At 41.9% G+C, this 26,070-nt stretch overlaps 6 protein-coding genes across 6 annotated transcripts; 3 read left to right on the forward strand and 3 right to left on the reverse strand. All coding sequences in view use genetic code 12, as the record gives it.

Moving 5' to 3' along the window:
* Positions 1-83: 83 nt before the first annotated feature.
* ARO1 (3-dehydroquinate dehydratase (3-dehydroquinase)) lies at positions 84-4,760 on the forward strand (the record flags this gene model as incomplete). Its single annotated transcript, XM_006687540.1, has 1 exon — positions 84-4,760. The coding sequence occupies one exon, from the start codon at positions 84-86 to the stop codon at positions 4,758-4,760; it is 4,677 nt and encodes a 1,558-aa protein (XP_006687603.1).
* Positions 4,761-5,099: 339 nt separating this feature from the next.
* Positions 5,100-6,200, forward strand: PSN45_000107 (serine/threonine-protein phosphatase; the record flags this gene model as incomplete). Its single annotated transcript, XM_006688634.2, has 1 exon — positions 5,100-6,200. The coding sequence occupies one exon, from the start codon at positions 5,100-5,102 to the stop codon at positions 6,198-6,200; it is 1,101 nt and encodes a 366-aa protein (XP_006688697.2).
* Positions 6,201-6,325: 125 nt separating this feature from the next.
* On the reverse strand, positions 6,326-21,055 carry MDN1 (AAA ATPase midasin; the record flags this gene model as incomplete). The annotated part of the gene is made up of 1 exon (XM_066157397.1): positions 6,326-21,055. The coding sequence occupies one exon, from the start codon at positions 21,053-21,055 to the stop codon at positions 6,326-6,328; it is 14,730 nt and encodes a 4,909-aa protein (XP_066013494.1).
* Positions 21,056-21,162: 107 nt separating this feature from the next.
* PSN45_000109 (nicotinamide-nucleotide adenylyltransferase) lies at positions 21,163-21,894 on the forward strand (the record flags this gene model as incomplete). Its single annotated transcript, XM_006687543.2, has 1 exon — positions 21,163-21,894. One exon carries the CDS (start codon positions 21,163-21,165, stop codon positions 21,892-21,894), a length of 732 nt encoding a protein of 243 aa, XP_006687606.1.
* Positions 21,895-21,931: 37 nt separating this feature from the next.
* Positions 21,932-23,095, reverse strand: PSN45_000110 (uncharacterized protein; the record flags this gene model as incomplete). The annotated part of the gene is made up of 1 exon (XM_066157398.1): positions 21,932-23,095. The coding sequence occupies one exon, from the start codon at positions 23,093-23,095 to the stop codon at positions 21,932-21,934; it is 1,164 nt and encodes a 387-aa protein (XP_066013495.1).
* Positions 23,096-23,461: 366 nt separating this feature from the next.
* On the reverse strand, positions 23,462-25,170 carry PSN45_000111 (uncharacterized protein; the record flags this gene model as incomplete). The annotated part of the gene is made up of 3 exons (XM_006687546.2): positions 23,462-23,790; positions 23,849-23,869; positions 24,084-25,170. The coding sequence occupies 3 exons, from the start codon at positions 25,168-25,170 to the stop codon at positions 23,462-23,464; spliced, it is 1,437 nt and encodes a 478-aa protein (XP_006687609.2).
* Between the last annotated feature and the right edge of the window lie 900 nt (positions 25,171-26,070).

Genomic DNA, 26,070 nt, shown 5'->3' on the forward strand with positions numbered 1-26,070 from the left:
ATTTTTTGAGTCATAGGACTAAATTTTTCACTTGTGTCGCACAAAAATATTTCACCACCACGAAACTTCTAAAACCACAAGTCATGGCCAACATTGAAAAGGTGTCGATTCTTGGGTCGGACTCCATCCACATTGGATATGGTATTCAAGACCATATTGTGGGGGAAATTCTTGCCACGCAGCACTCGTCAACCTATGTGATTATCACCGATACCAATATGGCCAAAACGAGCCCATACGCAAAATTATCAGCCAACTTCAAACACCAGTTGAGTGTAAAAAAACCCGAGTCGAGGTTGTTGACCTACACTGTTCCACCGGGAGAAGACAACAAGAACCGGGAGACCAAGGCTGCTGTCGAAGACTACCTCTTACAACAAGGGTGTACCAGAGACACATTGATCTTGGCGGTTGGAGGTGGTGTCATTGGAGACATGATTGGGTTTGTGGCTGCCACCTTCATGAGAGGAGTGCGGTTCATTCAGATCCCCACCAGTTTGTTGGCGATGGTCGACTCGTCGATTGGGGGAAAGACTGCTATTGATACTCCGTTGGGGAAGAACTTTGTAGGAGCTTTCCACCAGCCCAAGTACGTTTTCATCGATGTATCTTTCTTAGAGACTTTGCCCACCAGACAGTTCATCAATGGTATGGCCGAGGTGGTGAAAACAGCCGCCATTTGGAACGAGGATGAGTTCACCAGATTGGAGAATTTTGCCAAAACTTTTATTGAGGTGGTTTCCAACACTCAGGTACAATTGTCCAGTATTAAGCAGGACCTCATCAAAACCGTATTGGAATCGGTCAAGGTGAAGGCGGACGTGGTTTCCAACGATGAGAAGGAATTGGGCTTGAGGAACTTGTTGAACTTTGGTCATACTATCGGACATGCCATTGAGGCTGTTTTGACTCCAGAAGCGTTACACGGAGAGTGTGTTTCTGTGGGGATGATTTTGGAGGCCGAATTGGCTAGATACTTCGGCGTTTTGTCGCCTGTGGCCGTGGCCAGGTTGTCCAAGTGTCTTGCCTCATACCATCTTCCTATTTCTATTGACGATGAGGGATTGTTGCAAAAAGTGGGAAACAAGCGTAAGAACATCAACTTGGACATTTTGTTGAAGAAAATGTCGATTGACAAGAAGAACGACGGTAGCAAGATCAGATGTGTTTTATTGGAAAGCATAGGAAAGTGTTATCAATTGAAGGCACATCAGATTTCGAAACAGGACTTGGGTTTCGTGTTGACAGACGAAACATTGGTGCACAACTTTGATGCCAACCGAATCCCAACTTCGAATGTAGTAATTCCTCCCGGCTCCAAGTCTATCTCCAACAGAGCCCTTGTGTTAGCAGCATTGGGTGAAGGTACCGTTAGGATCAAAAACTTGCTTCATTCCGACGATACGAAACATATGCTTGCAGCTGTGTCGACCTTAAAAGGAGCTGCAATCTCAGCTGAAGACAGTGGAGAAACATTGATTGTGAAGGGAAATGGTGGGAAAATGTTCACGACTGGTGACCAATTATACTTGGGAAATGCTGGTACTGCTTCCAGATTCTTGACTACAGTGGCATCGTTGGTGGGTATCAACCCTGAAACCAATGAGAAGCACGTTATATTGACTGGAAATGCTAGAATGCAAGAAAGACCAATTGGACCATTGGTGGATGCTTTGAGAGCCAACGGGTCTCTCGTTGAATACTTGAACAGCCAAGGTTCTTTGCCATTAAAGATTGAGGCTGGAAGAGGCTTGAAAGGTGGCAGAATAGAATTGGCTGCAACCATTTCGTCGCAGTATGTTTCTTCCATATTAATGTGTGCCCCATACGCTGATGAGCCTGTTACGTTGGTGTTGGTAGGAGGAAAGCCCATCTCACAGTTGTACATCGATATGACAACTGCGATGATGAGAGACTTTGGAATTGAAGTCACCAAATCCACTACTGAAGAGCACACCTACCATATTCCAAAGGGTGTCTACAAAAATCCTGCTGAATATGTGGTTGAGTCTGATGCTTCGTCGGCCACCTATCCATTGGCATTCGCTGCCTTGACGGGTACTTCTGTCACAGTACCAAACATTGGCTCTGCTTCTTTACAGGGCGATGCCCGTTTTGCTGTGGATGTGTTGAAGCCAATGGGATGTAAAGTTGATCAGTCCACTCACTCCACAACCGTCACTGGTCCACCGGTGGGTACTTTGAAGCCTTTGCCTCATGTGGATATGGAGCCTATGACAGATGCTTTCTTGACTGCTTCTGTGGTAGCTGCTGTGGCAGTGGATGGAAGTCAATCCACTTCCATCACTGGTATTGCCAACCAAAGAGTGAAAGAGTGTAATAGAATCGAGGCCATGGTGACTCAGTTAGCCAAGTTTGGTGTCAAGGCCAACGAATTACCAGATGGAATTGAAATCCATGGTATTGACTACAAAACCTTGAAGTCTCCAACTGCAGAAGTTGGAGGTGTCCACACTTACGACGATCATAGAGTTGCTATGTCGTTCTCATTACTTGCTGGATTGTGTCCTGAACCAGTCTTGATCCTTGAAAGATCATGTACTGGGAAAACCTGGCCTGGCTGGTGGGATATCTTACACACCAAGTTCAACGTTGAGCTTGATGGTCATGAACCGGAGAAAACTCTCAACAATACCAATGACCTCCGTGATAGAAACATTATCATCATTGGCATGAGGGCTGCTGGTAAGACCACCTTATCTAAATGGATTTCTAACCATTTGGGTTACAGTTTCCTTGATTTGGATGACATTTTCGTTGAAAGATTCAAGGACATCAGAGAGTATATCAAAGAACACGGTTGGGAAGCGTTCCGTAAAGAAGAAGCTGCTATTGCTGCTGAGTACGTTGGGTCTCAACATAAGAGGTTTGTGATCTCGACTGGTGGTGGAATAGTTGAGTCGGCCGAATCTCGGAAGTTGTTGAAAAAGTACGTCGAAGACGGTGGTATTGTGTTGCACTTGCATCGCGATATCGAAGAGACCGTTACTTTCTTGTCTGCGGACACTTCAAGACCAGCTTACATAGACGAAATTAAGGAGGTTTGGAATAGGAGAGAAGATTGGTACTACGAATGCTCCAGTCATCACTACTACTCCCCACACTGTGCCACATCTGAGGAGTTTGAAAATTTGAGAAGCGTCTTTGTTAAGTTTATCAATTCCATCACCGGTTTATCGCTGGTGCAAGTTCCAACCAAAAAGTCATATGCTTTGGAGGTGACTTGCCAGAGCACTAAAGAGTTGAAGAAAGACTTTGAGGAAATCAGTGTGGGTGTTTCGGCTGTGAAGATCAACATCGACTATCTCAAGGCGGTTAACAAGGCCACTGTTTGTGAACAGATATGTTACTTACGAACCTTAACCAGCTTGCCAATAATATTCAGTGTGAAAACTGAATCTCAAGGTGGCAAGTTGAATGATGCAGACTTGGACTTGGTAGAAAGCTTGTACGATGTGGGATTCAAATTGGGAGTCGAATACGCTGATATACAGATGGACTTACCAGGTGAATTATTGCACAAAATTGTGTCCAACAAAAGATTCACCAAGTTAATTGCGTCTTATAGAAGTGAAAGTGACTGGATTTCTGCTGAATGGGTCAATAAGTACAACTTGGCTGTCGCTTTGAATGCTGATGTTGTCAAGTTGGTGGGTGTGGCCAAACAGTTCCAAGATAACTTCACCTTGGAGCAGTTCAGAGCTTCACACTCGTCGATTCCATTGATTGCCTACAACGAAAGAGAAGCTGGAAAATTGACGAAGATCACCAACACTATCTTCACGCCAGTATCTCATGATTTGTTGAACTCTAACGAGTTGACAGTACCCGAATCCAATTACGCCTACAGTCTTGTGGGTGGTTATACCAGCTTGAAGTTTTGGATTGTTGGTGAACCTGTTTCACATTCAAGATCTCCCCCATTGCACAATTCTGCGTACGAGAAATTGAAGTTGCCATATACATTCGACCGATTTGAGTCGTCTGATGCTGCCAAAGTTTTCAGCACTTTGATAGAAAATGTTGACGACTTTGGTGGATTGGCAGTGACGATGCCGTTGAAAATCGATATGATGAAGTATGTAAGTGAATTATCAGTCTCAGCCAAAGTCATTGGAGCCATCAACACGGTGATTCCACTTGCGAGTCACCCAGGTAAATATTTTGGTGACAACACCGACTGGGTTGGAATTAAGAACTCGTTTGTCAGAGATGGCGTGCCAAATATCACGAACATGCCGGTTAATGGTCTTGTTATTGGAGGTGGAGGCACCTCGAGAGCTGCTCTTTTCGCGTTGCATGATATGGGCTGCAAAAAAATTTATATGGTGAACAGAACGGTGCTGAAGATTGTTGATATCAAGAACACGTTCCCAAGTGAGTACAACATTGAGATCTTGGACTCTATGGATGCAGTATCGAAGGCCGATCCTGTTTCCATTGCTGTATCATGCGTTCCAGCGGATAAGCCACTTGATTCGAGTATCGCTGAGAAAGTGTCTGCCATCTTGGAGAACGGAATTGCCGCAAAGGTTGGGGACTTTGTGCCTTCGCTTCTTGATGCTGCGTACAAGCCGGCAGTGACTCCCATGATGGAACTTGCCAAAACCAAGTACCACTGGAATGTAATTAGAGGAGTTGAGATGCTAGTAAATCAGGGTGAAAAGCAGTTTGAGATTTTTACTGGGATAGTTCCACCGTACGATGCTATCCACGATGCCGTCTTGTCTTTGGACTAAATGACTACGTAAATAAGACAAATAGATTTCTAACACATTGATAATATTGTAGTTTATTTCAGCTCCAAATGCTCATGTACGGAAAAACTCGGTTGCAGCCAATGCGGCATCGCATCGGAAAAAAGAAAAACTTCGCACTCTAAGTCCGAACCTGGAGGGGACTTTGTTAGGCTTACCATATATTCCTTTCATTCAACACAAACCCACTTAACGATGTTGACAACATATTCTATGTTCAACATATGTGGTACTTTTTTTAAAGCAGTGGTTAACGGTTCCTCCGCTGCTGCAGTCGTTTCCAGCCGAGGTACCCCATCTACTTTCCAGTCAGCCGCGTGCATGTGTCACGCTATGCAACACAAAAGATCATTGTCTTTGTTTAACGGAGCAAGACACTATTTCCTATCTCGAGAACTGGAAGATGATGACTTGGAGCTAGAGAACCCGTACATCCAATACCCAGTTGTTACGCGTGATCAAATGAACAGAGTGGCTATTGATAAGTATAAGTTTGATTTCTCCTACGCATCGTTCAGTTTTCATTCCACAAAAGGTGAATCGGCCATCCACTCTTTGTCTGACTTGAGTGATCCTACGCTGTTGAATACCTTGCTTCCTCGCCGAAGACCGCACGGGTCTCCCGCCGATACTTTGTCTATAAAGGCTGGAGATGATGCCATGTTAGTCTCACCAACAGTTTTGGGGGTTGCAGATGGTGTGAGTGGATGGGAGAGCAAGGGAGAACACTGCTCCTCGGGCGTGTGGTCCAGATCCATGCTTGAAACTTTGAGCCGGTTGTTGACGGAGTACAAAATTGCACACTACCCTCACAACTTGAACAAAAGAGACATAGACCAGATCATCGATGATTCTTACTTGCACACCTCGCATCTTATGGACTTGCAGAATTTGAATGGATCTTCAACTCTTGTGTTGTGTATGTTGAGTGGAGAGTACTTGAAGATGATCAGTATAGGTGACTCGAAGTTGTTTGTGATTCGCGATGGGCAAATCGTCAAGACCAACGAAGAGCAGTTAATTTCCGAGTTATGTCCTAAACAAATAGGAACACAGACATTGACACAGTTGCCTTCAGAAATGGCGTGGGTTGACGCCATGAAGTTGCAAGAAAATGATGTGATTTTATTGTGTTCAGATGGTATCACCGATAACCTTTATGAAGATGAAATCAACAAATACTTGAATGAGTATTTGAACGAGCAAAACTTGGGGTTGAGGCAGGCGGCCCAAAAACTCTTGAGTAAGGCTAAAGAAATTGCGTTTGACGATTATGCCTTCACTCCATATAACGAAAAGGTGAACGCATTACCGAAGGAGAAATTTGGTAACAAGTCGAGTTGTGGAGGTAAGTTGGACGATATGTCCATATGTTTGGCCAGAGTGGTACCAAACCAAAACGGGGGTCAGGTTAAAGCATAGTAAATCTAATTGGGCTAAAAGGATATTTATAGAGTAGTATTTCTAATGCTACATTAATAGTAATACATTTCATGGTAATGGATGCGAAAAGTAAAATACTTGAAATCTTTATTATCTATATGCAATTATGAACTCAAAGTTGCCATTTCAGAAAAGTACTGTCTCAAAATCAAGGAAAGCATTTCTGGAAGCTCATTAATATCTCTTACCACCACGTAGAACTCGAAGGGGAAGCTATCAAGGTACTTGTCGACCTTCAACACGCTTTGACCATTGCTGTCAAACTCATATTTAACCTGGGACATATCCAAAATCGACTCATTGGAGTTGATTCCGTCGATGACCACAAACACAAGCATGATCCTTGATTCTCTGGCCTTTCTTACCAAAGCTTGGATTGTTTCATGGTCTTCGCAAACACCATCCGAAATGATGATTTGCAACTGCCATAAATTACTGCTGGAACTTATCTTGGCATTTTCAAAGATACTCAAAGACTTAGCACATAAGTTCTTGATATCGGTCCTGGTTTGCTGGAAATCAAAGTACTGGAAGATTTTTGCTCCGCTTTCTTGGTTGCTGAACGGCTTTTCGAAAGGATGAACAACCTTAACATCTTCACCAAATCTAACAATCGATAAACCACCGCTCTCTAATTGAGTCAAAGCTTTAGAAACCAAGGCAATTGAGTGGAATGCCAATTCGGTAGACTTACTTTCACTCATAGATTTCGAGTCATCCACAGCTATCATGATTTGATATTGTCTCTTGGAAGGTTTGGTTCTTCTCAACCAGATCTTGTCTTTTCTGAACTCAGAGGCAATGTATGGAATGATTCTCTTCATATTCAATCTCTTTCCGGTCTTATAGTCACCTTTTAATTTGGTGGCTAGCGTAGGTTCAAGAATCAATCTCAACTGTTCACATAACCCGGAAGCCAATTCCTGAGTAGCAAGTTCACTGTGACGCCATAAGTCTCTAGCAACATCCAAACTCATTGGAGGAACATCGTCTTGGGTAATAGCGACATCTTTATCGTTGAGATCAAGCTGATCCATTAAGATGTCTTCGTCCAACTCGTGATTCATAAGTCCAGCTTCGTCTTTGACCTTGGTTCTGTCATTGACAAAACCACCCTTAGTTTTACCCTTAAAGTCGGCATCTGCATCGTCTTCGTTGACGTCCTCAAGGTTTTCATCCACTTCCATACCCTCAGCATCCTTATTTTCTTGCTTGATTTCAGGCTCTTCCTCAATGTCTTCTTCCATATCATCATCTATAGCGTTGTTGTTGTCTATAGATTGGACCTGTTCTTTGTCAGCAGCTCCTAAAGCTTGAGTGTCGGTATTGGTGTTTTCACCTTCAATGTGTTCAAATTCATCAGGTCTCTCACTGGCTTTATCTTCAACTTGTTCCTGTTCTTTGGAAGCTTGTTGGATTTCCTGGTGACGGCGATGGAACTCTTTCAATGCGTCTCCTAACTGTTTAATCGACTCTTTAGCCATCTCATTTGCCTCATCATTTTGTGGTGCTTCTTCGGACTTTTCCTGTTCTTGTTCTTGTTTGTTGGAAGCGGCTCCTGATGCTCCAAGGTCGTCTTGTTCATCAACCACCTGGTTATCAGCTCCTTCGCCCTTTTCTCCTGCTTCTTGTTTAACAGCAGATTCAACATCAATATCATCTTGAGCTTCATCGTTGTTGGCACCATCAACTCCTTCGGCAGTTTCTTGTTCCTCTTGGTCTCCTCCGCCTTCTTCTTCCTTTTGCTCGTTTTCTCCCAAGGCTTCATCTTCACTATCCATGGCTTCTTCATCGACATCCCCATCTCCTTCGTTCACCTCATTCCCACCTTCTTCGTCATCTGCTGCTTCTTCATCGTCGACTTCATCAGCTTCTGCTTCAGCTTCTGCTTCTGTTTGTTCTTCATTAGCGTCTTCAACATTTTCCGTTTCTTCTTGGTCCTCTTTGAGCTCTTCGCTATCTTCTTCTTTGGTTTCATCAACGTCCATGTCATCAAACTTATCATCATCTTGCTTTTCTTCGTCATCTCCATCATCATCACCATCTAAATTCATGTCATCTGGGAGCTCCAAAGCGTCTGTTTCAGGAACAAAATCGTCCATTTTTTCAGCTTCATCGTTCTTAACATCATCTTCTTGTTCACCAACATCCTTTTCATTATCTGCTTCTTCGTCATTGTTCTCTTCGTCACCTTCCTGGTCATCAGCGTTTTCTTTGTTTTCAGGCTTTTCTCCCTCTTGGTTTTCTTCTTCATTTGCAACCATATCGTCGGGGTTTTGGTTAGACTCAGGAACCTTGTCAGATTCCTTCTCCTTGTTATTTTCTTTGGCTTCTTCGTCCCACATCTTTTCATCCACTTCATTAGGATCCAAGTCGTCAATATCATCGACTTCTTCATCCATATCTTCTCCTTCATCGTCTTCTTTGTCGGTGTCATCTTGGTCAGAAGCATCTTCAAGATCTCCAGCCATATCACCGTCCATCTCAACAGCATCATCGTTTTCGTCCTGTTCATCTTTGTTATCATCCTTTTCTTTATTATCAGTCTGGGCTTGTTCACTCAAATCTTCGTCATCTTCAACATCATTCGAGTTGTTTTGTGCACCTTCTCCATCTCCCAAACCAGTTCCATCCTTCAAGCTATCGTCAGTCTTTTCTTCGGAAGGAGCTTCTGGAGAACAGAAACCTTTGGTTGCTAAAGAATGGAGGATCGAGAGGAATATGAACCCGGCGTGTGAGGTCTTCACATAGTTGTCTCTGGCATTATGCAAGATCGAAACCGTTAATTGCAAGTAATGCTTGATGATGGGCATTGAGAAAGCCACCATGGCTGAAACAAGCTTGGAAGTAGTGGAATTATGCTCAATGGATTCTATTAATACCATGACACTATTCATCTTTTTCAAGATACTCTTGTGGTGAGTAGACTTGATATAGTCCAAAAGCCGGGCTTGTACAATCTCAAACCAACCATCATCTGCCTCGGTTACCTCAGTACTTTGTGCTTCTGTGATTTTTTGAATCACCACAATGACACTATTACTGAGCCCTCTGAGGTTTGTTTCAACATCTTCAACCAATTTGAGTTCAGAAATGGTTGTGGATGATTGTATGAACAAGTGGATGTTTCGGGTTTGTAACCAGTTGAGGATCATGTTTGCAATGAAACCAACTTTAGCGTTTTCCACAGACCATGCTGATAACTTAATTTTCATGTCATCAATGAAACTGCTGAGGACCCTAATATATTTGGTGGTTGCTGTTGTGCTTATTTCATTCAAGCTGTTCAACTGATGCTCAAATTCACTCAACTTAATCTTAAATCTGTAGAAAATATCAGATGATACTTTATCGATAAATAAAGCAGAAGAGTTTAAAGCATCAATAGCCAAATCCAAAACTCTTGGTAACCAAGTGAAAATTCCTCTGACTGTTTCAAGATTGATTTTAGTGGATTCCACCATGGTCGTTGGTAAGAGAATTTCGTTGGAATCGTATAGCTGGGCAGCTGCTCCAAACGAGTTCAGAATCCGTTCAATCGCTACAACACTTTCAGAAAGCTGAAATAATGGCTGACGAGCAACGAGCACCGTATACACAAGATTTTCTGCAACAGCAAATCCCTTTTCTATGTCTGGTTGAGGAACATCATCAGGCAATTGAAGCACAGCTGATTTTAAACGAGGCAACAAATCAATGATCCGGAAGTAGTAAGCATCACTGCCCTTCAACAATGTGCTTTCAAAGGAAGTACTTATGCTGAGCAATAAGTTACTACTAGTTTGAGACTTCTTAACTTCAGGTTTCGAAGTGGTCTTTAATCCAATTCTTCTGAGCTCTTTCAAACAATTACTCAATAACTTGGCCTTTTCGTTCTTCAACGATGCAATGAGCTTCTTCGACTCTTCCTTATAAACAGTCGGAGTCTCACTTCTGAGAGTCGAGGACTCTTCTAATATTTCCTTTGCATAATCATACAATGTTGGAAGTTCTTCTTCGGTGATTCTCTTTACATAGACTGTCATATTCTTGTCCACCAAGGAAATATCTTGTAACCGCTTGGGTCTTTCACTCCACGTTGAAACTTGAGAGCTGATAGTCTTAACTGCTTGAGTGTCGATGACATCACCCTTCACAACTGGAATTGGGGTTTCCGAAACGTGAGTCTTCAATTCTTCTGACAAACCGGGTTCAATGATCGTTGACACAGAAGTTGCCAAAACACTTCTGTACTTTCTCACAATCTTATAAAGACTGTTGTGAGAACGACGAGCACTTTGCTTAAGTGCATCGATATTGACATCTTTCCAGCTTGCCAATAAGATAACTTCATTAATGGATTTTTCCAACGACTTTCTTTCGGAAGCCAACTTATCTTCAATCATACTTGTGAACTGTTCGTAGAAGGTAATGAAATTGGAGATAGCATTGTAGGTTTCTCTCTTTCCATCAATCATCAACACATGTTGTCTGAAGGCCCTCAATAACAGTAATCTGAACTTGAACTCTCCAAAGGTAGTTTGACTGATGAAGATATTTAATGCTGATAACAAACTTGTAAGGCTTGTCTCTTCTCCAGATATTAACGGAATAATGATGGTTTCAAACAAGTGAAACCACCATTTACCAATGTTCACTTCCAAAGCTTTGTCTTCATGGTTAAAGAGTTCTTTCCATGTAGATAACTCCAATCTTCTCCATGACACGATAACAGTGGTCAACTGATCAAAGTACATCTTTAGAGAAATTTTTGAATGGGCGTATTTCTCCCATTCAGAGATAAATGTATAGATTTGTTCGATCTTCTGGAGCTGTCTCGCAATAGGAATATTCAATGGATAATCCAAGAACTCGTTACAAACTCTGTAAATTTCTCTCAATGTTGCATGATCTGGCCACTCGTTCAAAAGCTTCTTCGTGAAGGAAATAATCCCTGTCACGATTTCAATGACTCTTCTGGTTTCTTTGTGAGACGATTGTCTGTAAAAGTTAAAGTCAGAACCACAGTCCTGGGTGAAGTTCACAAATGCTTCACCAAAACTCAAGACAGCATTTACGTATCCTGAAGCCTCGTGATTTCCTGACTTAAACTTAGACTTGGAGTCCAACAACGATGATATCAAGGTGTTTCCTTCCTTAATAATCTCATTCATACTGTAAGTTTGGTCTTTGGTGAATGCAGAAATGTATGACTTGGCTATCTTGTAGTAGATTTCATCAAACGACTGAGATGAGTTGACGGATGTGATATCCACTTCCATAACTTCCTCATAATCAGGAAACAAAGTTTTGAAGTCCTCTTCGATATCAACATCTGGGTCCTTATATTTGTACAAGCTCTCACTTTGTATGTTCTCTTCTGTTTCTTTTAACTTACGAAGAGTCCATCTGTAGTAAAGAGACTGTAAAGCAGAATCAAGGATAGGTTGTGAAATCTCCGCTCCATGAGCAAAAGATACCATCATGAAGTAGCACATAACTCTTTCGGCGACTTGAGAATCGGGTTTCTGTCTCTTGGTGAACTTTGTGAATTCACTGAATAACTGCTGAAACTGGTTGAAGTTACCAATGTGAGAAACGTTTGTAAGAGAAGTCAATTCAGCTTTGTATATCCCTTTCTCTTTGGCAGCAGCTGTGATTAAATCAAATCCTAACTTCATCGACAAAACGTATCCTTTCAAAATATGGTTCAAATCAGAAAACCTCTTGAAGTTGGAATCCAAACGGAAAAGAAACTGAGAAGAGTTGTTTTGGAACATACTCATCAACTGTTCAGTTTCTTGTGTCAACAGTTCGGCTGATTCAAGAAGCATTTCCACTTGCTCAGCGTTGATTGAAGAATCCATAAACGCACTCCATTCTTCGAAAACACTGTCGAAAGGACCAACTCTGAAAACCCTTGGTTTTAATGGTGCTTCCATGTCCTTCTCGTGTTTAACCACTTCATAGGCGTGGATTTCATGTCCACTCAAAACTTCACCGGTAACAGCCCAAGAGTTGACCAATTCTTCAGTTCTTTTCTGTTGAACTAGAACTTTGTCGTAGATAACGTGCTCTTTAACAGCAGGATCATACGCTGAACTTGGTAAATATGATTGGATAGCACCACAAGCAAATAAAACCCACGCAACTCCCAATTGTCCCTTAGAAGTAGACTTTGTGACTATCTTGAAAGCTGGTTCAAAATAGGTTTGGAATACTTGTTTCACTGGTTCTGGCAATTGGGTGATCAAAGACTCGAGAGCTTCAAGGTTTGGAATTTCAACCTCTTCGCCATTGATTTTGGCGATTTCAGAGATCCACCGAAGTAATAAATCTCCAAATATTCTCTTGATGTCAGCAAGCACATAAATCGAGTTACCGATCAAGTCCTTGGTGAGGGCTTTCATATCCTGTAATTTCATGTTCAAAAATTTACCAGAAGTCTCATTAAATCTCACAGACTTCACCAACGAATTGGTGATTAAAGTATCGTTGAATAATTCAGGCACTATAGTGTTGTATTTGCCGTCTCTAATGTTGCAAAGGTTTTCAAAAATTGGTGGATATGGGCTGAATAACTTTGATTTCTGATTAACAAATTGAATGGTTGGTCTTGCAGCCAAAGAAGACATTCTGATGATATCCCCGGAATCTCCTCCATCAATAGTTTGGCTAGCTTGAACAAACATAGACAACAAATTGTACTCGTCTTGGAAATCATTCTTTCTCTTTACAGAAAATGTTTCGGTTATAGCCCGAAGCTTTTCAACACCCAAGCTTAAGTTGGAAGCCACCGTTTCGAACTCCTCGTTAGAAATAGATCCTTCAACAATAGAGTTGTAGACGCTTAACAAAGACTGTTTGAAGTCTGCAATTTCTCCAAGACTATTGTAGTCTTGTTTCACTGCCACTGTGTCAAACTCAGAGAATATGACGATCAACTGGTCGAGTTTGGTCCAATTTTCATCACTGTCAGGATACCCTCCTCTAAAGTTTTCCCATATTTTCTCCATTAGAAACCCGGTTTTGAGCTGCAACATATCCGAAAAATCTTCAATTGCACTCCTCAAGCTGATGATCTGATCTTTAATAATCATTTTTGAGCAGGCTTCTTCACACCAAACAGAGAGAAGGTCTCTATAAACTCTTATTTGAGATTCGTTTTGTGAGTGAGAGGCATCCATAAGACTCTTTCTGATGATGTCAAGATTAAACAAACTCTTGAAGATTCCTTCGAACTTGAAGATCTCATCTTGAGAGGCTTGTCTGAATACCCCAATGAAGAAATCATTCACAGCTTTCAAGAAACCGTAAACATTCAATCTAGGAACGCTTTTGATGTTCCTCCCCAAATACGCAGCAGCAGACCTCTCAATATAGCTCAAGTCAGCCATGCTTCCATTCATAGCTTTCTGTTCAATCTGATTGAGTTTCTTTTGAAACTCAAGCATATCACCAGCAACCTGAAAAAAGAAGATGGGTTCAGACGAGCTGACAAAGGTCTTTTCTTCTGATAATACCGAGAGAATCAACGAGTTGATAGCAGGATTGATTGCCTGGTACAGCGTATAAGTATCATCCAAGATGGGTTTGTATACCCCATGTAATGATGATAAGATATTGAAATCTCCGGCGAAAAGGTCTTTTCTTTCTTCAATCTCATTGACATAGAAACCGTCAGCATCTCCAAATTCACTACAACTGTTGACCACATTGACCCATCTGTCCAATCCTTCGAACATACTAAATTCAAGCAAACCACAGCAAACGGAGGCTAAGGAAGTCGATTGGACGTTCAGGTTGAAGATATCATGCAACTGAGCGTAAACACGATCCTTCGAAAACACCCTTGAAATGTGCTGGGTAACGGGGTTATTGGAAGTAGCCGATGCAATACCAAGAACCCGTTTGTCGAATGACGTGGCTCTCTCCTCCAATGGTTCCAAGTATAATTCAACACCTCTATTTCTCATGGCTCTTGATAACTCTCCGTACTTAGGATCCACTGTGAGAAACAACCTGAAGTTTGGATGTGGTTTCAAGATACGAGGCAGCCCATCCTCCAAACTACACTCGTTAATGATCAAAGATCCATTGGTTTCAAGTAACGAATTGAGTCTATCCAAAACAGACGGACTACAAAGATTAGCATTGTCCAAGATCAACCAGTCACCCTTTTCGACTGCTTGCACCAAGAGACCATCAAACCATTCGAACTTGACGGAAGATTCCTCCTTCATTTTGACAAAAATCACTAAGGATTCATCCAATAACAGCTTCAAAGTGGAATCTGAGTATATAGTCACAAACGACTTCAAAAATTCAATCACCATGTCGAAGTTGGAAGTGTCTATTTGCTTGTTCTCGAGGAACCCAAAGAACTCCAAGGCATGATGGGCTACCAATGTGTTTCCTTCTTTAGCTTGCAATGCTGATAAGATCAACACTTGCAAATTATCCTTCAACTTAGAAATGAGCGTGGTAACGGCTCTGGTCAAATCAACTTGCTCGTATCCACCCAAGATATCCATGCTATCGACATCACTGTTCATAGCAAACTCTTTGAGACGGGCTCCCACAACAGACGCCATGTACCTCACTATTTCAGTTTTACCTGAATTAGAGGCACCAGCAAGAATCAAAGGTAGGTTGTGTTTAACACATCGAAGAGCTGCTTCGATGATCTTATAGTTACATTGAAGTGCAACCGACCGAGTAGTATCCTTGTACTGCACGGTCTTTGACTTTTCCATTACTGCAAGTCCCGACTGAACATACGTAGGGGTTTCGTTGAAGTAGTTGTCTCTCGAAGCAATCTTACCAAATACCGATTCAAACAATTCAGTGGCCCTTACTCTATCATCTGAAGCTCTGAATCTCTGGCAAATAATCATGTGGAAATAATCACTAGGGCTAATGTCATTGGTGATGGCCTTGGAGTTGTAAAGGTCTAACCATCTAAGGGTATCACGCAAATTGAACTCCCATGGCCCACCAGATGAACCCCAAGATTTCTTCACCACCACCTCTTCTTCCAACTTACTCATGAATCCAATCATCTTAGAGCTGATATCGAAGTCCACTTGAGGATATAAGTGTTGGGAAATCATGTTCAAATCCTCCTCTTTCAACACATCCACGTAAACAACCGTGAATCTGTTGACAAAGGACTTGGGTAACCCCTTTCTTCCACCTCCTTGGTATTGAGGATTCTGAGCAGCAAACACGGTGAAGTCAGGGTGGCAGAGGAAAGACTTGTCCAATTCTGGAACATAAGCTTCACCACGGTGATCTAAACAGGCATTCAAACCTTCTAATACCGACTGTGAAGCCAAGTTCATTTCATCCAACAACACCCATTCACCCTTTTGCATGGCTCTTAAGAAGGGAGCGTCTCTCCAGACAAATTCACCCGATTTCCCACCTTCAGCTGGCGTATCAGATCCAAAAAGATCGATTAAATCTGTTTGTTCAGACAAGTTGATCCGGATCAAGTCGTTTCCAGTGGCCTTAGCAATGGCAGAAATCAAACTGGTCTTTCCGACACCGGGACTACCTTCCAACAAGATCGGTTTATGTACTTGCATAGCTCTGATCACACGCATGGCATTGGACGAAGTGGTTGGAGCGTGCAATAAGAAATCGTCAATAGGATTGGAAATCACTCTTGGAATTGTGAAAGATCCAGCTGATAAAGTTTCAGATTCCAATGAGATTTCAAAGTCGGACAAGTAGGTGGGAAGCAAGTCTTCACCAGCAAGCTCCGACAACTTTTCCACCAAAACCACCTTCTTCTGTTTCAAAATTTCTTCGTTTTCAGCCAAATATGCCGTGTTGTTTGTACCTAATGCGTCAATGAACACCATGGCAGCTCCGTGCAAAAGAGCTACGTTGGAAGGAATTTTGTCACAATTGGAGTTAATGAATTGGACCCAAGCCAAGATATCACGAAGTGAAATGACACCTGAGGTGACATTACCACTGCCGTAAGTGAGTCCATAGTACCTGGAAAAGTCGACAATTGCGTCGGTCAAACCAACCACCTCAGGATTCAATTTACTTTCGACAATCTGTCTCACGTCATCAAAGTTATCCATAGAAGGAACCCAGATTTCTGTGAATCTGTTTCTCAAAGCTGGTGACAACTCTTTCTTACCATAGTCACCACCGGGATTCATTGTGGCTAAAAACTGAAACTTGTCGTTGGCAACTATGAAAGAATCATCAACACCCTTTTCAGCCAAAAGTAAACTTCTTTCGGGTTCGAGCACAGAGTTTAATCTTTCCAAAACAGAATCATCGGCTAAAGCGATTTCATCCAACAAGAACATTTCTCCTTCGTTCATGGCGTGAATCAACGGACCATCGCTCCACTCAAACAAAATCTTGCTGTTGACGATATCTTTTTTGATCGATTGCAAAAGCTCTTCTGCGATTCCATCAAAGCTCTTCAAAGAATTGAATTTGGCAATGCAATCGTCCAATTTGACTTCTTCTAACGGAATCTCAACTCCAAGTATGTCTAACACTGAAACTATGTTCTTGAAGAGCCTGCTTCTTGTCTCGAATCTATTACGAACGGGTCTTTGTGCACCCAAAATGTCACTTGTTTCGGTGTTCTGATGAGCATTGACAGTGATTAGATTTTGGCCCAAAAACTGAGAAATAACCTGACAAACCGTTGTCTTCCCACATCCAGTTTCTCCCACAAGTAACAAAGGTTCCTTATATTTGATGGAAGTGAATACTAAAACAGCCAATCTTCTCATAGCTTTAGTCCATACAATTGAAGATTCGATATTCATCAACGCCTTTTCTTCCAACTTATCATAATAGGCATCCATGTCCAACTTGACACGCATGATTTTCTCGATGGTCTCCTTGACAATCAATTTTTCGTCCTCTTTTCTAACCCTTTCTGCCAAAAGCATATACCCGTTTGCAGCCAATTCCTCATATCCTATAGCTTCTCTGAAGGCCCATCTGAACAAATCTCTCAACGTTGCAAACGAGTTCTTCTGTTCAAACAACCGGGTAGACTGTCTTTGGATGGACAATTGCTTGTACACTTCGACAATTTTCTTACAGTACGAAGGAGCAATCTGGCATCTTTCTTTTAAGATAATCTCAAGTTCATCTTGGGGAATATCGTCAAAGTGCAACTCCAAAAATCTGTTCCTGAAAGCTCTGGATAACATCTTTCTTCCACCGTAGAGACCAGGAGGGTTCTGAGTAGCAAACAACATAAAGTCTGGATGTGGGTGAATTACTTCTTGCGTTTCAGGAATAAACAATTCTCTGTTATCATCCAACAAACGGTTCAATGCTTCCAAAATGTCGGTTGGGGCAAGATTCAACTCATCCAAAACAATCCAGTATCCGTTTCTGATAGCTTCCACCAAAACCCCTTCTTTGAAAGTAAGCTTTCCTGTCGAATCGGAAACGTAAGTTCCAATATATTCTTGTAAGTCAGTATGTTCATGGTTGTTGATTCTGACAAACTTATGTCCGGTTATATTGGCCAAGTAGTGGATCATAGATGTCTTACCGGCAGAGGTAGGACCTTGGATCAACACTGGGAATCTTCTGATGGCCGTTGCTCTCACCAAATTTAGCATGTTCTTCTCCACAAATGGAGTGATGATATAGTTAGGTTGAGGAATAATTGCTTCTGGACCATGATGCATCCAGTAGTGCTTGAACTGGACATATGCTTCTGGGTTGGACTTGGGAGCTGGTGGACTTTGGGACATTACAGATTTAGCATTCTTTAACTTGTTGATAGTATATTTTTCAATGATTGGTTTCAACAACTGCTCTGATTTCATGTCCAAAAGGGTTAAGAAAGACATACAAAACCCTTCATATAATGATCTTCTTAAGCCATAGATTGATACGATTTCCACCACATATATCAATGTTCTTGTCAAAGTACGAATACTGAAATGAGGTTTTTGGTTGGCACCATCGACAATCTTGTTTGACTCAGATAATTGCTTTGCTTCCAAATATAAATTGGCAATATCGTGGGCAATAAGATCATCAGTAACGCTGAACCTGGCAATGTACTTATCGATAATTGCCAACAAATCGTTAAAGTCTCTGTCAGGGGAATGGACATAAATTTCGGTGAATCTGGACCGAATACTCAAAGGTAAGTCTCTCTTCCCCACGTCTGTGGATGGATTCATACACCCAAAAATTCTAAATTCTGGGTGGGCTTTGATAGGTTCAATGTCACCCTTTTCACTCAATAAAATGGACCTCTGATCAACAGACTCTGCTAATAAATCTGCTATGCTTTCCAAAGTATCAGATGAAGCCAAGTTAATTTCATCCAATAACAACCAATCTCCGTTTCTTATGGCATTCACCAATGAACCTTCGACAAAATTGAACACGAAACTGTTGTCCAACGAAGAAGACTGAATCTCAAAGTCATCAACCTTCGTTCCAAACTCCACCCATTTATCCAACAAGATCTTTCTTTCATGGGATCTCAATCTTCTCTTCTTTTTAGGTTGGCTGCTTTCAGTGTTACTTGGATCATCAGACTCTGACTCATTAATTTCTGCCGTCAAGAGCTCTTTGGACATCTTTATGGCCTCATTCCAAAGCTTAATGACGTTCTTCCATTGGTTTCTGTTGAACACCTTTGTTAAGATGCTCGAGAACTTTTCGTTCTTCTTTCTAGAGAAGGTGGTGATGAACAAGTTTTCAAAGATCTCTTGGAGTGGTAATGCTATGATCTTGGTGTTTACTGGTTTGTATCCTCCCAATAAGTCACCCGACTCTGTCTGTTGAGAAACATTGATGACGGTCAATTTCTTGTTCATCAATTTTGCAACCTGCTGAACAACAGTAGTTTTACCGGTACCGGTTTCACCAACCAATAATACAGGCTCCAACATCTCTATCGACACACAAATCTGTTCCATCAACCTTAAAGAGTGGTTGGTGGTAGCAAACGATGTGATATTGTTGGACTTTTTGGATTTGTTCAAAGCATTATCAATATCTGACTTGGGTAAAATAGATCTACCGACTTTCAAGTTGGACTCGCTATTCATGAACATAGGAACGTGCTTTGTTAAGAACAAGTTGATTCTTGAAGGAGGAACTTCTAAGCACTCGCCAATAACATTGGTTAAGGGAATCAACGCGTTGTACTCACTAATGGCACTACCGAAACAATCGACTGCTTCTTGGAAGAAGTTGTCATAAATAGAAGATTCGATGAGCTGATCAGGAGAGATGATGTCGTTGTTCACTAAGAGCCGGTTGCAACGTTCACAGAATTTGAACAAGTCTCTTGAAGAGATTATTCTCGGGTGAGAACCTCTGTTCAAAGAAATGAAAGTATTGGTGGAATAGACCTTTAAGATCTCATTGAAACACTTGATGAATATCTTGATCAAGTTTCTCAATAAGGGGAACCTCATGGTTAAGATCTTCAACAACTCCAACTCGCTGAGCACTTGAACTTCAATAAGACTCCACAATCTCATACCAATCAAGTCTGGAACGTTATTACTGTCATTGCTAACTCTTATGGTTGAGATGATTTGAAAGTTGTTATGGGCTTTTATCACTTCTCCTCTAGAAGGAATAATCAACTGTCTTTTTTCAAGTAATGTCAACAACACAGACAATACTTCAGTGGGTGCCTTGTCGATATCTTCAATCAACACCCATTTACCTTCTTTAACAGCGGTGGTCAAAACACCAGATCTCCATTTGAAGGTTCCAGGTTTCTCTCCCGATGTGTAAGTTCCCAACAACAACTTGGCGTCTGTTTGTTCGCCCAAATGAATCTTCACCACGGAATCTTGATATGACATTATTTTGGCCAACTGGTTGAACAAGAACGTTTTACCAGAGCCAGCCTTTCCGAAAAGTAGTGTGGCCCTGTTGTTCTGGATATTAGTGGCTAACTGCTTCAATACAGATACCGCATTGTCAGTGCCTACAAAGTCCTCTAATTGTGGCCTCTCAGCAGATGCTATCAAATGAGGAACGAGAATGCCATAAACGGATGTCACCAATTTGGACAAGTGTTGTTGTTCTATAACAATGACTTTTGGACTTGTAGAGTTGGCGACCGGTCTGCTGGCGACAAGGGCCTTGAAGTTGGAAATTCGTTTGGCCTCAACTAAGTTCAAAAACTTATAGTCGACTTGCTCACCTTCGTACTCAGATGTAAGACACGTTGAGTCCACATGGTTCTTGACCATATCATTTGTAACTTCTTCAGAGCTTTGAAGATATACAGCCAAAATTAAAACCGCCAAGTATCTGACAACGTTGAAGCTTTTGCTTTGGGTTTGGATAAAGTAATTTAAGACCCTTGGGTTGATGAACTTTTTGAATTTGAAACGGTCGTGATTGATGAATCTGAAGTAGGCCAAGAGGACCAATTCGAGTTCCTGGGGATTCTTATCATCCTTGGAGTTCGTTAAGGATTCTAATTGGCTGAAAATATCGTTCTGGGACAAGTAGTATTCTATCATATTGGTGGATTCACTGGAGATGCCTATTAATTTGGATAACGAGTTCACGACTATGGAGCTGTTGATGGAGAAGTTCAAGTCAAACAGGTGTTTGTACTGAGTATCTATATCAGAATTTTCGATCCATCTGCTTATCAAGTCGAGAAAGATGGTTGGAAAAGAATATAAAATTGGTAATGATTCCTTTAATGCAAAGAACGACAAATTGTTTAAATTGTCATTGATGGATTTGTTGGTGTCGAACGAAAACACCTCATGAAATGACCTCGAAGAATAAGCTTCCTTGTATATAGAATAGAATCTTTCGGACTCTTTTAAGTCTATAACAACCTGGTTATTCATTTTGATCGTTGTGCTCTATCTATATGAAAAAAAATAATGCTGATGAGATGCGATGCTTTTGATTTCGTTTCGCGACTGCAGTAAATTTATCTCCAGATTTTGAATTGATGAGAAGGGCTACTAGATTTGGATCTCAGCTTAAAGAGTTCATTGAATCCAAGGACATGTTCAGGGTGTTGTATCTGTCGAAGAATCCGCAGAATTCGCTTTTCGTGCTCGACTCATCCTTCAATCCACCACATTATGGACATTTAGAATTGATCAAACGAGCTGCACCTCCTAAGTCTCACATAATCCTATTATTGTCAGTCAATAACGCCGATAAGAAGCCCATTCCAGCTTCTTTCGACCAGAGACTTGATATGATCTACAAATTCGGTCAGAATTTACTTACTCATGACCTGTTGAACTATACTATCTGCGTTTCCAAGTCGCCCAAGTTTGTTGAGAAGTCCCTTGAAATCAATCAGATATTTGAAGGAACAAAGACATACTTATTGGGGTTCGATACGCTTGTTCGCGTGTTTAATCCCAAGTACTATGTGCCTTTGACAATTACGGAGGCACTTGATGAGTTTGTATTGTCCAATAATTTCTTCTGTTTAACTAGAGAAACAGAAGTATACCATCAGGTGGAGTATTTGAATGCTTTAAAGCTGGGAAAGACCGACTTGCCGTCATCCTGGGGAGACCGAATAGAACTTGCTGTAAATAAGGAAAACAACTCTGTCATCAGTTCTTCCGATATACGGTCCAGGTTCAACTCGAACTCATCGGTAGATAATTTGACTACAAGTGACATTATTGAGTACGTACAGGAGAACCAAATCTACACATGAAGGTATTAGTTGCTATTGAGTTACATACAACAAAACGCTACAAAAACCAAAGGAAAGTAAGGAGGTGGACCCATCCTTTGGCAAGTACTTTCACAGCATTCGATGTTTTCTGTTTGAGAGAGTACTCCTGGTCGTCTAAAGAGTTGTGTCGCTCGGCACCATTGACGATAGAACAATCGATCTTGCCTCCTCTGAATGCCAAACTCAACTGATCTCTGATGACTTTGTTACAGTCGAATTTGGAGTTCGAAGACTTGATTTTTGCTGAGCCTTTGACAAGTTTCAAGCTGTTGAAGTACATAGCTTCAAAATTACCCACCAACTCCACGCCTCCATCAATTTTGGTCAAATTGGCCAAAAACTCGATCTTTTGGATCTGGGTGTTGTTGATAATCATCAACCCGCCATTGATTTCTTCAAGGTTATCTAACTCTATGGTGGATAGTTGGCTGTTTTTGGTAATTGACAAAGTACCACCAACTCTTTCCAAGTTTGGAAGCTTTAACTCCTCGAAGTTGTTGTTATATATGCTCATAGACTCCTTGACTTCAGTCAAAGCGGACAAGTCGAGCTCTTCGACGTCGTTGATGCTGACGTTATTGACGGAGCGGAGTTTGGGGATGTTCAACTTCAAGGATTTTGCGTTGGAAGCAATGTGCAACATACCATTGATGTTTTCAACGTTTGAGTTCAAGACCTCCAAAAACCGGTTATTGTTGATATCCAAGGTTTGCAACTGTTCGGCCCTAAACCCCGAGAAGCCAGTCAACGAGGTGTCACTGATGATGATGTCTTGAACATCAGAGATTTCGCTGCTGAACCTGACATTTGACAAAAGTGGAATTACTCTCCAGTCAAGTCCTGTCACGGACTTTAAACTGGGGAATGAGATTAATGACAAAGATGTCAACTCGTTCATTTTGAGGCTGCCAGATATCTTTCCCAAGATAGGGGACTCGACTCTAACCAACTCAGGAGAGTTTCTGATAATCAAGTCGCCGTTGATTTCCCGCAACCGTTTAAATTCAATAATGGGGACATCTAAATCCTCGATTACAAGGTTTCCTTTGATCAGCTCACAGTGGGAGATGGCATAAAACAGCTCGATGGACTGGATGGGGTCTTCAATTTGACACTCAAAGTACTGTGTAGCATTGACAGCAATAGCCAACCCCAAGAAAAATATATTGATTAATAACATGGGAGCTGTTTGTGGATATAGTCCAAAAATGCGATTTTGCACCCAGCGCTGGACAGGTGAATTGTTGTGGTGAAGTGAGAAGCGAAGATGTCAGAAGGAAGAGATATCATAAAAGACTGGTTTCCAGCTCCACCTACACGACTGGAAGCATCACCATAGGAGAATGTCCTCCATTCAGAACCTATAGCAACCCCTCTATCGCTACCACAGATATCGCCCTAACCATAGGTTTCAAGGACATCAGAAGAATAGCTTTACAGTTGGGGATAGCAAGAGCTATTTTCATGTTTGAACCACTAGCTGAGCCTGTTTGGGTCTTCATATGAAGTGTAAGATGTTGATTATCTATATAATCACTAATAAAAACTACAACTCGTCCTTTGGCAAACCAGCAATATCGACCAACTCGGTATCGAATATCAACACTGCATTGGCGGGAATAGGACCAATTCCTCTGGAGCCGTAGCCCAACTCTGGTGGAATCGTCAACTTTCTCTTCTCTCCAGGACACATACCCACAATTCCTTGATCCCAGCCCTTGATCACCTGACCAGAGCCCAACTTGAATGACAAGGGTGAGTTCCTGTCATATGAAGAGTCGAACTTGGTTCCATCCTCCAAGAAACCAGAGTAATGAACCGACACCAAATCGCCAGCCTGAGCAGTAGTATCACATTGCACAGCGTGAACGGTTTCTAGAGTAGAAAGTTAGTAATCAAATCCCATAAGTAGGTGTATACAATCACGACGTACCAATCTGGAGGTCGGCAGCGACTGCCGACAGTAATAAAAATGGTAATAAGTATAAAAGCTTCATTAAAACAAGTGTTGAATTTAGTGCGCCTTCAGTTGATAACTTTTCCAATCAAGCCTTTTTCATTTTCTATTATACATTTACCCTATATAACCATAAACTTTCAAAAGCAAATAAAATACCCCAACTTCAACAAAAACTGCAGACTTATAAATTAATTTACAAAATAACGACCTGCTTCGAGGTCGTCGATGGTGGACTCGATGACTTCGTCGTCGTCATCATCTTCAACCAATTCAATGGTGGCATACTTGATCATATCCCACCGATTCCAAAAGTTTTGGATATCTTGATAGTCGTCGGAATCCACCAAGTCCTGTAAATAGTACTTGGCTTTGGTCAAGCGATCCTTCATCTTTTGATATTGGTTTGTGGATTTATTAGAGTTAGATCTCTTGATGGATAAAAGTTGGTTATTTCTGTAGTTAGCCAACACTTTGGACTTTTGATCGTAGTGGTCCGACATGTCGGTCAAGTCGGTAGAATTGACCGAGTAATTGTCGATAATCTCACTCTTATCGTCTTCAAGTTCCTCATCATCATACTCATAATCCGAATCCTTAAGGGTTCTGCCATGGTCATCACTAGCATCATCATTATTTGTATTATTACCGTTATTGTAATAATAACTGGAACCAGCATTCGTCGTGCTGGCACCACGAGGTCCCTTCATGTACTGGGAGATCTCTCTTCTGTTGTTGTTGTCATCACTGTAGAAAACCTCATCTTCAATACATGAAGTGGCATCACAGTATCTGGCCCACGCCTCGTCAATGGCACCTACCAAGTACTCAAAGCACTTGGACCGCGAAACCTTGTCGGCCTTCGGAACCTGGACGAGTTTAAAGTCACATTCTTGTTCTTCAACCGGAACTGGAGGAGATGAGTAAGGTCTAAAGTCTGACTCCAGGCGATTCTTGGGCGAGTGATTCTCACCATCTTCATCTTCGTCGCTATACTTGGAAATGAACTTGGACAACTCCAAGTTTGGGTTCAACGAGAACGAGATTCTGGAGCTGGCTCTTCTCTTGGCTTTGATCTGGTGCAATTTGTAGCACAACTGCTCGTCGTCAGAGTTTTCGTCATCGTCAGAGCTCGACACGCCACGGGCGGTGGTATCGGTGTCAATGGCGCGGGACGCAAGGGTGCATCCAGGAAAACGGTAACTGTTAAAACAGGTTTTCTTGGTGGTAGCACCCAGGTCGGTCGCGGAACAGCTTCTCTTGATCGACTTGTTGAAGGCCTGCGAACACAAAGCCATTGTGGTCGTGCGGATGTGTGGAAAAAGGTGTGTGTACCGGAAAACAGAAACGGGCCAATCAGAGGTCGCGAATCTGGGATGGCAAAGGGGAGGAAAATTTTTCTCGATACTGAAGCAAACCAATCAAGGAGTCCAGAGAAAAACGTCGGTTTGTGGGAAAAGTAGTTATGATATAAACACCAGGAAATACGTAAACTAACTCTTCGTGATACCCGTAGTACTTTCGTATCCCTTGTTTGTGGAGGGGAGTAGTAATTTCTTTAAAATAAAGAAGTTATCCCGTGTGGATATTTACAAGAAATTGGTTAAAGGGGTGGAGATTTTTAACCAACCGAAAAAATTTGGGTGACTACCGATTTTCAGGAAACGAGCGGAAATTTAAATGGCTGGGAGCACAATTGGAGGTGCACAGGCCATGTACAGGACATTATCTGGTGCGCGCACTTATTTCCCCTTCCTACTGGGAAGATGCCACGTATTTGGCAGTGGTGGAACCCGCTAGAACGGGGTCCCACGAGCCCCAGGACGCGCGCACGCCCTGAAAAAGGGGTAAGGTTGTCTAGAATGACAGTGACGAACACGTATTGATCTAGACAGCGGTTGCGAGGGAGACCGGCTCCGCCTACTTAGACGACGATGGCTAGACGAGTGGATGGATCACATGTGCTGAGTCGGGGGGCTGTAGAGTATAGACAGGGGTAAACTCACGGACAAACCCCCTCCTAGGATTATTTCCGGTTTCAGAAAAGATACGTTTTTCCTGGCGTGGCACCTGTACAAAGTACATATCGGTACCCTATCGAACAATGTCGGCCCTGGTTGGCGACGTTGACCGCAAGCTATAGTATTTTCAGGATGAATATCGCACCCCTATACTCCATATGTCTCATGTAGATGGGG

Source organism: Yamadazyma tenuis, chromosome 1 (genome assembly GCF_029203305.1).
Source record: "Yamadazyma tenuis chromosome 1, complete sequence".
Lineage (NCBI taxonomy): Eukaryota > Fungi > Ascomycota > Pichiomycetes > Serinales > Debaryomycetaceae > Yamadazyma > Yamadazyma tenuis.